Raw genomic sequence first — 12,738 nt, 5'->3', positions numbered from 1 at the left:
TTTTTTTTATCACATCAACATGTGAAAACATGGAATCCTAGAGGTATTTACAGGATTATAGGCAGAAAATACAGAAAGTTAAGAAAATAAGCCATTTATTATATAAATGTTATGTATAACATTATATATATATTATATATATAAATGTAATACAACGTAACAGACTAATTCATCAAAGTTATTGGACAGCTCTGAAGACTGATGCTAAAGACACAAAGATGAAAAAATGACACAGTCTTAGCCTCAGGGAGCTTATGGCAAGGAGTGGGGAAAAGGCATGACATTTCATCAGCTAGATGTAACCCAGGAGTGTCCCTCAAGGCTCTTCTATCTCAGAAAAAATACTTGGCATCAACTCTATGACAGAAGGTAAAGGTTAAAAAAAAAAAAAAGAGTTGGTTCTATACGGAATCTTCCTATAGGGGTTCATTTAACATTTGGAGACCCAGGAAGGAGGGAGTTTGCTATTTAAGGGAAATAGAGTAAATCTCTTTGTGATGGAGGCAGTCTGTGTACAAAGTGAAGGCTCCACCCTTTCTGTCCTACTCCTGCCCATGCCACCATCTTGACTGGCAGAATACCGTCTTCCATTCAACACGTTTGCCTGCTGCTACGGGTCCGCTGGTTTGGGCTCAGTCCTCGTGGCAGTGGGACAGACCAGTGTGGGTCTGCACCTCTTTAGGAGGCTGGGAAACAATGGATGAGAGTCCAGGGAAGAGAAGTGCAAATGAGCCACAGAAGGAGTTTGCATCCAGAAGGGCAAGCGTAAAGCAAAAAGCGTAAAGCAAAAAAAATGCCCTTCTTCTTCCCCCACAGAGAACTAAAAAAGAGGAGATGTGCCTAGTGGTTTCAAATTGCAGTAACCTCTACACGTAGGTGAGCTTCTTCCAACAAAATAAATACATAAAGCTATTTGAGAGTGAGGACTGTAAGGATTCAGCCTCTGGCACAAGGCACCAGGAGAGGAAGCGGTGGTGCCAGATTGAGAGGAATGAAAGCCCAGCATGTCAGAGGAGCCAGCATGGAGAGTCAGAAGGAGTCTTCAGGGGCAACCCCCACTCTTATCTTACAAACAGTGAAACTGAGGCACGGAGAGGTTTTTTTTGTTTTGTTTTGTTTTTAAGATTTACCCAGGTTCAACAGCTATTAAGCTTGTGGGGCAGAATTTGAACCTCAGTGTTTCTAACTTTAAGCCTTATCTACATTCACTAAATCACTGGGTGTAACCCTTTTATTTCACAGTTGGTGAAACCAGGGCTTAATAGGGGAAATCATGAAGTCATATGGGTTAAGGTCTTCTGACCCCCAGGCTGATGCCTCCCAGGGATAGAAATCATTCCAAGAGAGTGAGCTCATCAAGCACTATGCTCTTGTCACCTCTAGGAGTCTTTCTTCTAAGAAAGTAGTTTGAATCTCAGCCCCACATGGGTGATCTTAGGCCAGTCATTTACTTTTCTGGGCCAGATTATTCGTGTGTAAAATGAAGGGGTTAGACTAGGTGACCTCTAAGATCCATGCTACTGTTATAAAGAAGGTATCTTTAGCTACTATTCTAGTTATTATAGGGTATGTTAATCAGGGAAGCTGTGCTTTGGGTTCCCCTTGAGAGCTGGTGCAGGGACACCCGAGTCCTGTCACTCAGCTGGATGTTATAATAACTGCCCTTCTTGATAACAGCACCCAGGCAGGATCCCTAAAGGTCAGGTGGATGGGTAACCCTTTCAGGTCCCACTTGGGGTTGATTGATTATTAATATTGGGCTCTATTAGCTTTGGATAATGTTTTCATCTGACTGCATGGCTCCCTCCCCAGAGTGGTGATGGAATAACTACTCCAGGTTTACATCTAGCACTTGGGCCATTAAATCAAGCTGTTTCCTCTAAAAACAGACCCAAAAGAAGACCAGGAGGGTCTAGAACTGAATGAGGATGCCACCCAGGGAAATCCCCCAACCATGACTTACCAATCTAGAGTTATCCTTCCCTCAATAAGCCAAGTATCATCCTCCCTCTGGAGAGTGAAATTTGGGAGCCTTAGGTGCCTGTGTTGTGTTTTTTTTTTTCCCTAGGGTGATTCTGGGGGGCCACTAGCCTGTGAAGAAACTCCAGGTGTGTTTTACCTAGCAGGGGTTGTGAGCTGGGGAATTGGATGTGCTCAAGCTAAAAAGCCAGGGGTGTACTCCCGGATGACCAGGCTCAAAGACTGGATTGTGGACACCATCTCACCTGGCCTGCAGACCAGCTCTACCCTCTTGCCTGAGAAAACCCCTCTCATTACCAGCCAAGCCCTAGGAGCAACTTCAAGCATAACAACCACACGTGTGACCACCAGCAAACTGACCCCACCACCAACCAGCAAAACCACCTCCAAACCCACCAGCATAACCACCCTCAAGACAACCAGCCAACCTACCAGTCAGTCCACCAGCAGGACTACTAGCAGACCCACAACTAGCAAAACTACCCCACGGCCTACCAGCGAAACTACAACCAGGAGACCCACCAGTGTGGTCATTACAACAATCAGGACCACCAGTAATAAGCCGCCCCCTTCACCACAAACCCACCAACCAGCTACACCCATTCCACTTCCAGGTACAGTAATAAGATGGAGAAGTTCATTCGGGTGGCCTGGGGTTCTTGACCATTGCCATTTTTCAGACTGTGCTAAGTCGCACCAGTTAGGGGCCACTTCCCAGGAACTATGCTTTAATAAGAGATGTTTGCTTGTATTCTGTGCTTGCAGATCATGGCAGCTGAATTCTTAGAAGCATAGATTTAGAGCTGGAAGGGACTTGGAGGTCATTTCATCCAATTCCCTCTTTTTAAAGATGAGAGTCTGAGTCCCAGAGAGTTACTTGCCTGAGGTCACATAGGCAAAATGAGCAGAGCCAGGCTTCAAATCCAGATTCTTTTAGTCAGAATGCTTTCCATGAAAACAAGCTGTCTGCCTTCATCATTCACTGAACAAGTAAGTGAAGCCCAATTCGAAAGCACTGACTATAAAAACCAAGGCCACTGGGAAAGTTTGCCCAGAATTCCCAAAGAGGAAAAGGCCTGCCCTGGGGAAGTTATACCAGATCCCGGACTGCTGAATAATTTTCTCATTGATTTGAATACAGCATATCAGTACCTTTTTAAACTTTATCAGATGCTTTACATGTGTTATCTCTTTGGATCCTTATCATCCAGCTGTTACCATCTTCATTTTACAGATCAGGAAACTGAAGTGAAGTGATTTGCCCAGATCACACAGCTACTAACTCAGGTCTTCAACATCATCATCATATTGGAGTAGCTAGGTGCCTCAGTGAATTGAAAACCAAATCTAGAGACAGTAAGACCTGGCTTCAAATCTGGCCCCAGATACTTCCTAGCTGTGTGACCCTGGGCAAGTCAAATAACTCTCATTGCTTAGCCCAGTGATTCCCAAAGTGGGCACTACCGCACCCTGGTGGGTGCTGCAGCAATCCAGGGGAGTGGTGCATTTATTTTTCCTATTAATTGCTATTAAATTTTTTAATTTAATTTTTAATAGCAAAATTAATTGCTATTAAAAGTTTTTAAAAGTTAATTTCCAAGGGGCTAAGTAATATTTTTTCTGGAAAGGGGGCAGTAGGCCAAAAAAGTTTGGGAACCCTGGCTTAGCCCTTGTCCTTCTATCTTAGAGTTTTTACTGAGAGAGAAAATAAGGATTAAAAAAAAAACTTGGTGGGGTGGGCAAGTAGGTGACTCAATGTATTGAGAGCCAGGACTAAGGATATGAGATCCAGGGTTTAAATCTGGTCTCAGATACTTCCTGGGCAAGTCACTAAATCCCCATTGCCTAGCCCTTACTGTTTTTCTGCCTTGGAACCAATTATTATCTCGTTTGATCCTCACCTTAATCCTGGGAGGTAGGAGGTAGGTGCTACTAATATCCCCATTTTACAGATGAGGAATCTGAGACAGACAGAAGTGAAGTCACTTGCCCAAGGTCAACACAGCTTGTAAGTATCTGAAGCTGTATTTGAATTCAGGTCTTCCAGATTCCATGTCCAGCACTCTATCCACTATGCCTCCTTGGTTACCTCATTGATAGTATGCTTTGTAGTTAACACAAAGCTAAGAAGAAATGTTCACACACTGGATGACAAAAAAAAAAAGGAGCCAGAAACATCTTAATGGTCTAGGACAGTGATGGCGAACCTTTTAAAGATGGCATGCTGAAGACATCCACCAACTTCACAAAAGTTCATAGTGGGTAGAACACTCAGAAAGGGGAAACAGGGACTGAGAGAAAAATGGGTTATGGGTTAAAGTCTAAGGGAAGGAAAGCATAAGTCAAGAATAAAGGCACAAAGACAAAGAAAGTTCCTATATGAAGTAGTCAGCTCTGGTGGGAAAGAGCTTCACTGGAATGAAACTCTGATGGTGATGAGCTTTGATGGTCCAGAGCTCTGGTGGTCAAGAGCTTCACTCTTAGCAGACATACTGTTGTTTTCATTGAGGTTACAACAGTTTAGGGGGAAGGGAGAATGATAATTAAACAAGTGGTCTGATACTTTAACATTATGAGGTAATCATCAGGAGATACAAACTGCTGGATTCTAAGACAATGGGTACAGCCAACTCCTAGATCAGGAGTTCATATGGCCTAAGGCTTCTAAGTTTGTTTGATTCATGTTATTTGATTGTTTGGGGTAAAATAAGGAGACTGAGATAACTGACCAGTCTTTCCCGAGTGTAGCCTCAGGGAAGGGCTAGGAATTTGACATGGTTAAGGTTCAATTTAACTCAAGGTTACAGAAAGAAACCAATCATTAGAAATATCAAGAGTCACCTTTTTTGAGTACTCCTAAAATAATATCAAGATTAAAAAGCCTGGACTCCTACACATCTGTGCCCCAGACTGAGTGTCCCACCCCTTATCCCAGACAGAGGAAGGAAGAAGCACTCTCATTGGGCTGCTGGGCAGAGGAAAGAAAAAATGTCCTCAGGTATTTTGGAGAGGGGGCAGGGAGCAGCTCCCCCAAGCCCCTCTGCCTTTCTAGTAACAAACTCTGGCAGGCAATGGCATATGTGTCCACAGGGAGAGTTCTGTATGGTATGTGTGCCATAGGTTCACCATCATAGGTCTAATATAATGGACTGAATCAAATAAAAAATAAATTTAATAATACTAAGTCTTGCACATGGCTTTAAAAGCCTGATTCTATATGTACCAGATGAGGGAAATGTGGTTGGATAACAGTTTGTTTTTTTTTTTTTTTAAACCCTTTACTTCTGTGTATTGACTTATAGGTGGAAGATTGGCAAGGGTAGGCAATGGGGGTCAAGTGACTTGCCCAGGGTCACACAGCTGGGAAGTGTCTGAGGCCGGATTTGAACCTAGGACCTCCTGTCTCTAGGCCTGGCTCTCAATCCACTGAGCTACTCAGCTGCCCCCTGTTGTTTTGTTTGTTTGTTTTTTTTTTTTTTAAAGAAGATCTATGGGTTTTAGGGGACTGCAAGCTCAGTATGAGGCAGCCATGGCACCTGGCAGCCCAGAAAGCTAGTGAAATCTTGGTCTTCATTATGTGGTTTCCTTCTGCCCTGGTCAGACTCAAATTAGAATGTTATGTTTAGCCCTGAGCACCACTGATCAGAAAGTTCTCCACAGTTTAATTAATCCATCTATAAGATGAAGTACCTCCAGAGGAGGACAACCAGGATTATAAGGACACATCAAAAAGTGGATTCAGATCACACCTCTGTGCCCTTGGGCAAGTCACTAGACCTCTGTAGGCCTCATTTTCCACAACTATAAAATGAGAAAATTGGACTAAATGACTTTTGAGATTGTTCTACCATCACAGGGTTGTTGGGAGGAGGAAATGAGATAAGCACTTAGCACAGTGCCTGGCACATAGTAGGTACTCCATAAATGCTTATTCCCAGATCCTTCCTCCAACCTCTTCCAGTTCTAGATATATGGTCCAAGAAGGATGAAGAGTCTTGAGTCCATGTCATTTGATAGAATTGGGGATAAGCCTGGAGAAGGCTTAGGAGGAACATGGCAACCATCTCTAAGAATTGCTAGGGTTGGCATGTCAAAAAGGGATTCAATTTGTTTGGTTTGACCACATGGGTAAAACTGAGAGCTACTGTGGATGTGGCAGTCACATTTAGCTGTGCTAGAAGGAAAATGTTCCTTTTAATTAGAGCTGTCCCAAAGTGGAATGGACTGCCCTGGACGGTAGTGAGCTTTTTATTTCCTGCAGTTCTTCAAGTAGGAGTCTAATGACTCCTTGCTGAGCATGTCATAAAGGAGATAAATCTTTGGGATTTTTTGGACTAGATCTAACTCTAAAACTATGTGATTCTAGAACTGTTAGTCCACCCTATACCTAAGCAGGAACCCCATCTGTAACATCCTAGACAACTATCCATCCTCCATTCAAAGATCTTCAGTGGTGAAAATCTCCCTACCTCTGGAGTAATAGCCCATCCTGCTCTTGGGTAGTTCTAGTGTTGAGGCAATTTTCCTTTGCTATTGTTCAATTATTTTGGCCATGAATCCATTGGGGATTTTCTTGGCAAAGATATTGGAATAGTTTGCCATTTCCTTCTCCAGCTCATTTTACAGGTGAAGAAACTGAGCACTGAGAGCAAATCTGCCTTTCTACACTGGTTCCCCACAATGCTCCCAGATCTGTCCTCTAGGACTAAGCAACATAAACCTAATTAATCCCTCTTCCATATATGATAGCCCAATAGGTACTAGAGTAATTGATGTGATGAATAACAACTGATATTTATATAGTGATTGGAAACTTGAAAAGCTGGTGAGGGAGAGTGAGAAAGAGAAAGGGGGGAGGAGAGACAGACAGAGAGAGAAAGAAGGAAGGAGAGAAAGAAGAAAGGGGAGAAAGGAGGAGAGAGGGGAGAAAGAGAGGAGGGAAAAGAGGGAGAAAGGAAAGAGAGAGAGAAAGAAGGAAGTGGGAGGAGAAAAGGAGGAGAGAGAGAAAGGGAGGGGGAAAAAGGAGGGGAAAGAGGGAGAAAGGGAAGAGAGAGAAAGAAGGAAGGGGGAGGGGGGAAAGGAGGAGAGAGAGAGAGAGAAAGTGAGTTACACACACTGATAATGTCTGCCCTAAGCCTTCTCTCCTCCAAGCTAAAAATCCTCAGTTCTTTCAACTGCTCTTCATCCTGTACAGCCAATGATCTTCTCTTTTCTAAATGCCCCTCCCTGGATGCTCTCCATCTTGTCCAGAGTCAGTCAATCCTGCCTTACTTTGCACTCTCTCAAGAAGCCAGGTGGAGAAATGTAATAACACAAAAATAAGTAGAGGGCTCCACCAAGGTCAGGCTATTGGCCAACAGAGACCAGCCATGATCAGCACTGGTGGATGGACTCTGGGTTGATCTTTATGATTCTGAGCTAAAATCTTGTACATTTTATAGAATTCTGGAATGGAAAGGGACCTCCGTGATTATCTAGACCAACGCCCTCCCAACACATGACTGAACCTCATTAGGTACCACTTTCTTCACTGTAAAATAAGAGCATATTATCTCCTCAAAATGACCCCTTAAAGCAGGTAGCACAAGGATCATCCCAAGAGTAACTGTCAGAGCCAAGTCATAAAATCATAAATTTCTAGCTGGAAGGGGCTTTTGAACCCACCTAGTCTTCTCCTCCCATTTTACAAATAAGGAAACTGAGATCCACAGAAATTACATGATGTCCAATATCCTTTAGGTGGCAAATAGCAGGTGCAAGATTTGAACACTGCTCATCTAACTAAATCTAACCTCCTGACTCCAAGTTCAGTGCCCTTCCACTAAAAGATAACATACTGCATAAGTTTTGAAAATATATAACTACATAAAATATTAAGATTGATAGATAGATGAAAGATAGTAGATAGATAGATAGATAGATAGATAGATAGATATAATATCTCATTTGGGTCCCACAACTATTCTGGAATGTAGGTGCTATTTTATCCCCATTTTACAGATGAGGAAATTGAGACTGGGAGCATTTAAGTGGCTTGCCCAAGATCACAAATCCCATAAGTCTTTTTTTTTTAAACCCTTACCTTCCACCTTAGAATCAATATTGTGTATTGGTTCCAAGGCAGAAGAGTGATATGGGTCAGGCAATGGGGGGTTAAGTGACTTGCCCAGGGTCACACAGCTAGGAAGTGTCTGAGGTCACGATCTCTGAGATCCCACCTAGATCTGATACCCTGTGATTCTATAAATATTCTTGTCAAATTCTTGACAAGTAACTGTTCAACCAATGGCAGGAGCGTCATTTGTCTCTCCCCAGGCAACCCATTCTTCCACTTTTAGAGAAGCCCACTCCACCCTCCCTCCCTGGAAGCCAAATTTAGCCTGCCTGTAATTTCCAACCACCCACTGGTCCAATGCTCTCTCCTGGAGCTCCAGAACCAGTAAAAGCCTTCTTCCCAGTGGCAGCCTAGAATTACGCTCCTTGGGAAGCTGTGCCCTTTTCTCCTGCCTCCTGCTTCCCATGTTGTGGGGAAGAGGTGGGAGGGCTAGAGGGAGAGCTGGCTGCTAGAGTCCCTGTGCAATCTATCTCTGTCCTTTCCCCTCTCTCCAGACTGCGGCGTCTCTCCGGTGGGCACCCTCACCAAGATCGTGGGTGGCAGCACCGCCAGCCGTGGCGAATGGCCCTGGCAGGTCAGCCTCTGGCTCAGGAGGAAGGAACACAAGTGCGGGGCGGTGCTGATTGCAGACAGGTGGCTGCTCACTGCTGCTCACTGTTTTGATGTGTAAGTCCATTAGGTGGGACCAAGAGCAGTTTGGGGTCTAGGGAAAGGGAGGTGGGCTTGAACTGTTTCCTCATCTGTAAAATGAGGGGCTAAGGGTGACAGGAAGAGTCTGCATCTCACAGCCTCCTCACTTTTTCCAGAGCCATTCCCTCTGGCTCTCTGGGGAAATCTAGCAGCTCTGGTCTGAAGGTACCATTTTTCCCCTTTGAGGATCAAGGTATCCTATGGACAAGGCATGGAAATAAGCCAATGGCCCCAATGGATACAGTTCTATCGTGGGACAAGGAAGTGAGGAGACCCTAGGAAGGTCCTGGGATATCTCCATACCAGTTCCCCAGACTAACTCTGGGACTATCTCTCTCTCCTTCCCGTATCTGGTAGGTCTGCCCTTTCCTCCATCACCTCCTGGGTTTGTTTCCTCCTTCATTTCAATAAATATTTGTAGAAATAACAAGCTAAATAACAAGACTTGGGACACATTCTAGACCTCAGTTCTTCATCTGTAAGATGAGGGAGTTGGATTCAATGACCTCCGAGGTCTCTTTCAGCTCTAAATCTCTGTTCCTGTGTAATCCTGCCCCCCAAAACCAGCAATGAAGTTAGCCTGGCAAGACCTATGTTTGATGAAGCCTTTGCTGCCTCTTCTTAATAACTGTTTTTTTTTTCTTTTTAAACCTTTTACATTCTGTCTTAGAATCAAAACCATGAATATAGGTTCCAAGGCAGAAAAGATAAGAGTTGGGTGACTGGGGTTGTGACTTCCCAGGGTCCCACAGCTAGCAAGTGTCTGAGAACAGATTTGAACCCAGGACCTCCCATCTCTATGCCTGGCTTTCAATCTTCTGAGCCACCCAACTGCCCTCTGATTTCTTTTCAAGATATCTGACAATCACCTCTCTAAGAAGCCTTTCTAGAATTTCCCCAGGAATCGATGTCAAACGCATAGCCAAGACTTTGCAGGTGTCATTCTCTTCCAGGTTCTGGCATTAGTCCTTCTCCAGTCTTGTGGTACCTCTCCTGGGCTCCATGATCTTTCTCAGGTTGCTGACAAAGGCCTGGCAATCCTATCTGCCAGCTCTTTCATATCCAAGGATGCTACTTTTTCTGATCCTAGTGACTTGAATTCATCAAGAGCTACAGATGCTCCATTACTGTCTCCTCACTTCTCTCAGGTACGCTGTGGCACCTATCCTGTCCTTTCCCTTCCAGGACAAAGGTCCTTCCTCTCATCAGAAAAAAAAAAAGAGAAGTAAAATAAGAAATGAGCAAGTCTGCCCCTTCTGTTGCCAGTTCTCATTGTCTTGTCTACCCAAGAGCAAAAGACTTATCCCTTCTTGGATCCTCCTTTTTCTGCTAATAAATCTTTAAAAAACTAAACCAAACCAAACCAAACCAAAAACAAGTGCACTACCATTTCTGTCATCCTTAGTCCTTAGCTTCCCTCACCAATCTCAGCCCATGCAGAGTTTTACCACGTCTGACACTAATGTTATAGAACTCCATGCTGAGATAGTCTATTCAACCTCTGTGACTTGGCCTTGCTTCCACCATCTAGACATTTCTTTTTCAAATATAAATAGGTTAATGAATTCCCTTTACATCTACATCAATCTCTTCAGACAAATCCTATTTTTCTTCCTGTGAGTCTTGAAGGAAGCCAGGAAAACCAAGGAACTTCCAGGAGACACTTTGAATTAACAGGAGAATTAATACTTAGTAGCAAAATTAGCAACATACTGTCATCGGGGAGCCCCATTCCAGTCCAACTAAGTTTATCTCTGTTCTAGTTTTCTTTCCTTTCCCACCTCCTAATCACCACTCAAGTGGTTCTCTGAGCCTAGAGTGCCCTTTCCCAATCCCCACTGTTTATTGAAGTCAGAGCAGTGCCTAGCACAATGCCTGACACACAGGTACTCAACAGATATTTATTGAATATTGATTGATTGAAGGCTGAAACACTTCAATCAGTGTGAAGCAGCTAGTCTTAAAAGTCCAATAAATAATGAGGCAGCCCAAGGTTACAGGTTATCCTTATTCTTAAACCATTATGATCAGTTTGACAGAGGGCAGCCGAGCAAGTGGCATTCCTTCATGTTCCCTTCTGGTACCACAAAAAGGCAAGATGCCCCCAAACAAATCAGATGTGCCAATGTCCACTACCAGAAAGTTTTCGGGGCAGATGATCTGCCCACTAATGTGAATAATTTCATCATGCATGAATATAATCACAACAGGATGGGCCCATCTTCATGGTTATCAGCATCGGTTTCATCCCCCTTTTCATCAATAGCTCTCGGCACCCATCTCCATATCCCACTTGACCCCTCCACCCTTTTTAACAGGATACTTGCTACTATCAAAAGTTGAAACTACAAGGGCAGCTGGGTGTCTCAGTGGATGGAAAGCCAGGCCCAGAGAGGGGAGGTCATGGGTTCAAATCTGGCCTCAGACACTTCCTAGCTTTGTGACCCTGGGCAAGTCACTTAAAAAGAAAGAAAAAGAACTGGAATCTTTGAGGGAAACAGTTAAAGGCTAATGAGGAGGGACTTTTGGCTAATCTTAAACCTATCATCATCTCTTCTCATAACCATTCCATTGAGGTGTTGCCTGTTTTACAGATGGGGAAACGAAGGCTCAGAGGGGATGGGACTTGCTCATAGTCATCCAGTTCTTCACAGAGACAGGATTTAAACCTCAATTCCAAGTCCAGAGTTTGTTCACCAACTCTGAGTTGGCCCTTTTATGTCCTTGCCCTCATCTATTTTCTATTGTTTTTGTGTGTGTGTGTGTGTGTCGTCTACCCCTACTAGATAGAAAGCTCTTTGAGGTCAGGGGCTATGTCTTATTTCTCTCTCTATCTATCTCCCTTAGGACCCAGGATGGGGCTTTGCATACAGCAGGTGCCTAATAAATGTTGCTCTATCAGGAAGGTCTCAACAAAGGCTTCCCTGACTGCTGCCCTCCACTTTCCTGTGGCCTTCTGTCCCTATTTTACATCTGAGTAGCTAGGCTTAAATGTAGTCATGTTCAAAAAAAAGAAATGTTATGGAGAAATGGACGAGGCAGAGGAAGCTGCTTCTTTCTCAATTTTCCTTAGACGCCCTGAAAATGGGTATTCTTTGAGGTGAGGTCATACAGGATTTAAAAAACCACTGGGAAAAGGGGTCTTCAGTTTATGGACTTCAAACCGATTCAGTCAATGTTTATTAAGTGCCTATTATATGCCAGGCACTGGGCTAAGTGCTGGGGATACAAAAAGAGCCAGAAGACAGTCCCTGCCCTCAATGAGGTGACCAACCAGGATGCCAGAAAACCAGTGAGGAAACAGGTTAGCCCCCTGCCTGAGAGAAAGATGGACAGACAGTACAGAATAAGACATATTTTTTGAACCTGGCAAATGTGGAAATAGATTTTGCTTAGCTCTACTTCCTTATTTGTTAAAAAGGTTTTATTCTTATTTTTCCAATGGGGGTGAGTAGGAGAAAAGTAATGCCTGAATTTTTTAAAAAGCAATTTTAAAAAGATTAAATATAGGTATATTTCATTTTCAACTCTTGAAACCTTTTACTCTCATTTAATATTAAAGTATTTAAAAAAAATTTTTTAAAGCAAAGTAATCACAATTTTAAAAGAAAAAGAATTTTGGAAAGGATTTTATATTTTATGGACTGGGAAATGACTTGTCCAAGGTGACACGGCTATGAACAGGGGCAAAACCCCAGTCTGACTCCAAAAGTAGTCCTTATTCTTTCTGACATGGAAATTCCCTTATCTCTGGCTCCCCCTGCTGCTGATGGGCTCAGCAAAGTGCCAGCTTCAAAGGATGCTAAGAAGATGCCCATCTTAGCCGAAATGCACCTCTTATCTTCACCAGCCCCTTTCTGAGAGCCAGTGATAGAGTGGATAGAAAGCTGAACTTGGAATCAGGAAGACCCGAGTTTGAATCCTGTCTCAGGCAGTTACTAACTTGCCTGAGC

The 12,738-nt window shown here is 43.6% G+C and overlaps 1 protein-coding gene across 1 annotated transcript in view; it reads left to right on the top strand.

The window, feature by feature from the left end:
* Window positions 1–12,738, top strand: part of TMPRSS9 (transmembrane serine protease 9) — a 44,838-nt gene that overhangs the window by 28,392 nt on the left and 3,708 nt on the right. The window contains exons 11-13 of the mRNA XM_044685345.1: window positions 577–662; window positions 2,069–2,594; window positions 8,590–8,761. Of these exons, the coding sequence (XP_044541280.1) occupies window positions 577–662; window positions 2,069–2,594; window positions 8,590–8,761 (784 nt within the window). The remainder of the gene's footprint in view (window positions 1–576; window positions 663–2,068; window positions 2,595–8,589; window positions 8,762–12,738) is intronic.

The sequence above is a fragment of the Gracilinanus agilis genome, chromosome 1 (assembly GCF_016433145.1).
Source record: "Gracilinanus agilis isolate LMUSP501 chromosome 1, AgileGrace, whole genome shotgun sequence".
Taxonomy (NCBI): domain Eukaryota; kingdom Metazoa; phylum Chordata; class Mammalia; order Didelphimorphia; family Didelphidae; genus Gracilinanus; species Gracilinanus agilis.
The sequence above is the reverse complement of the archived record's forward strand: the minus strand, read 5'-3'. Positions and strand labels throughout refer to the sequence as shown.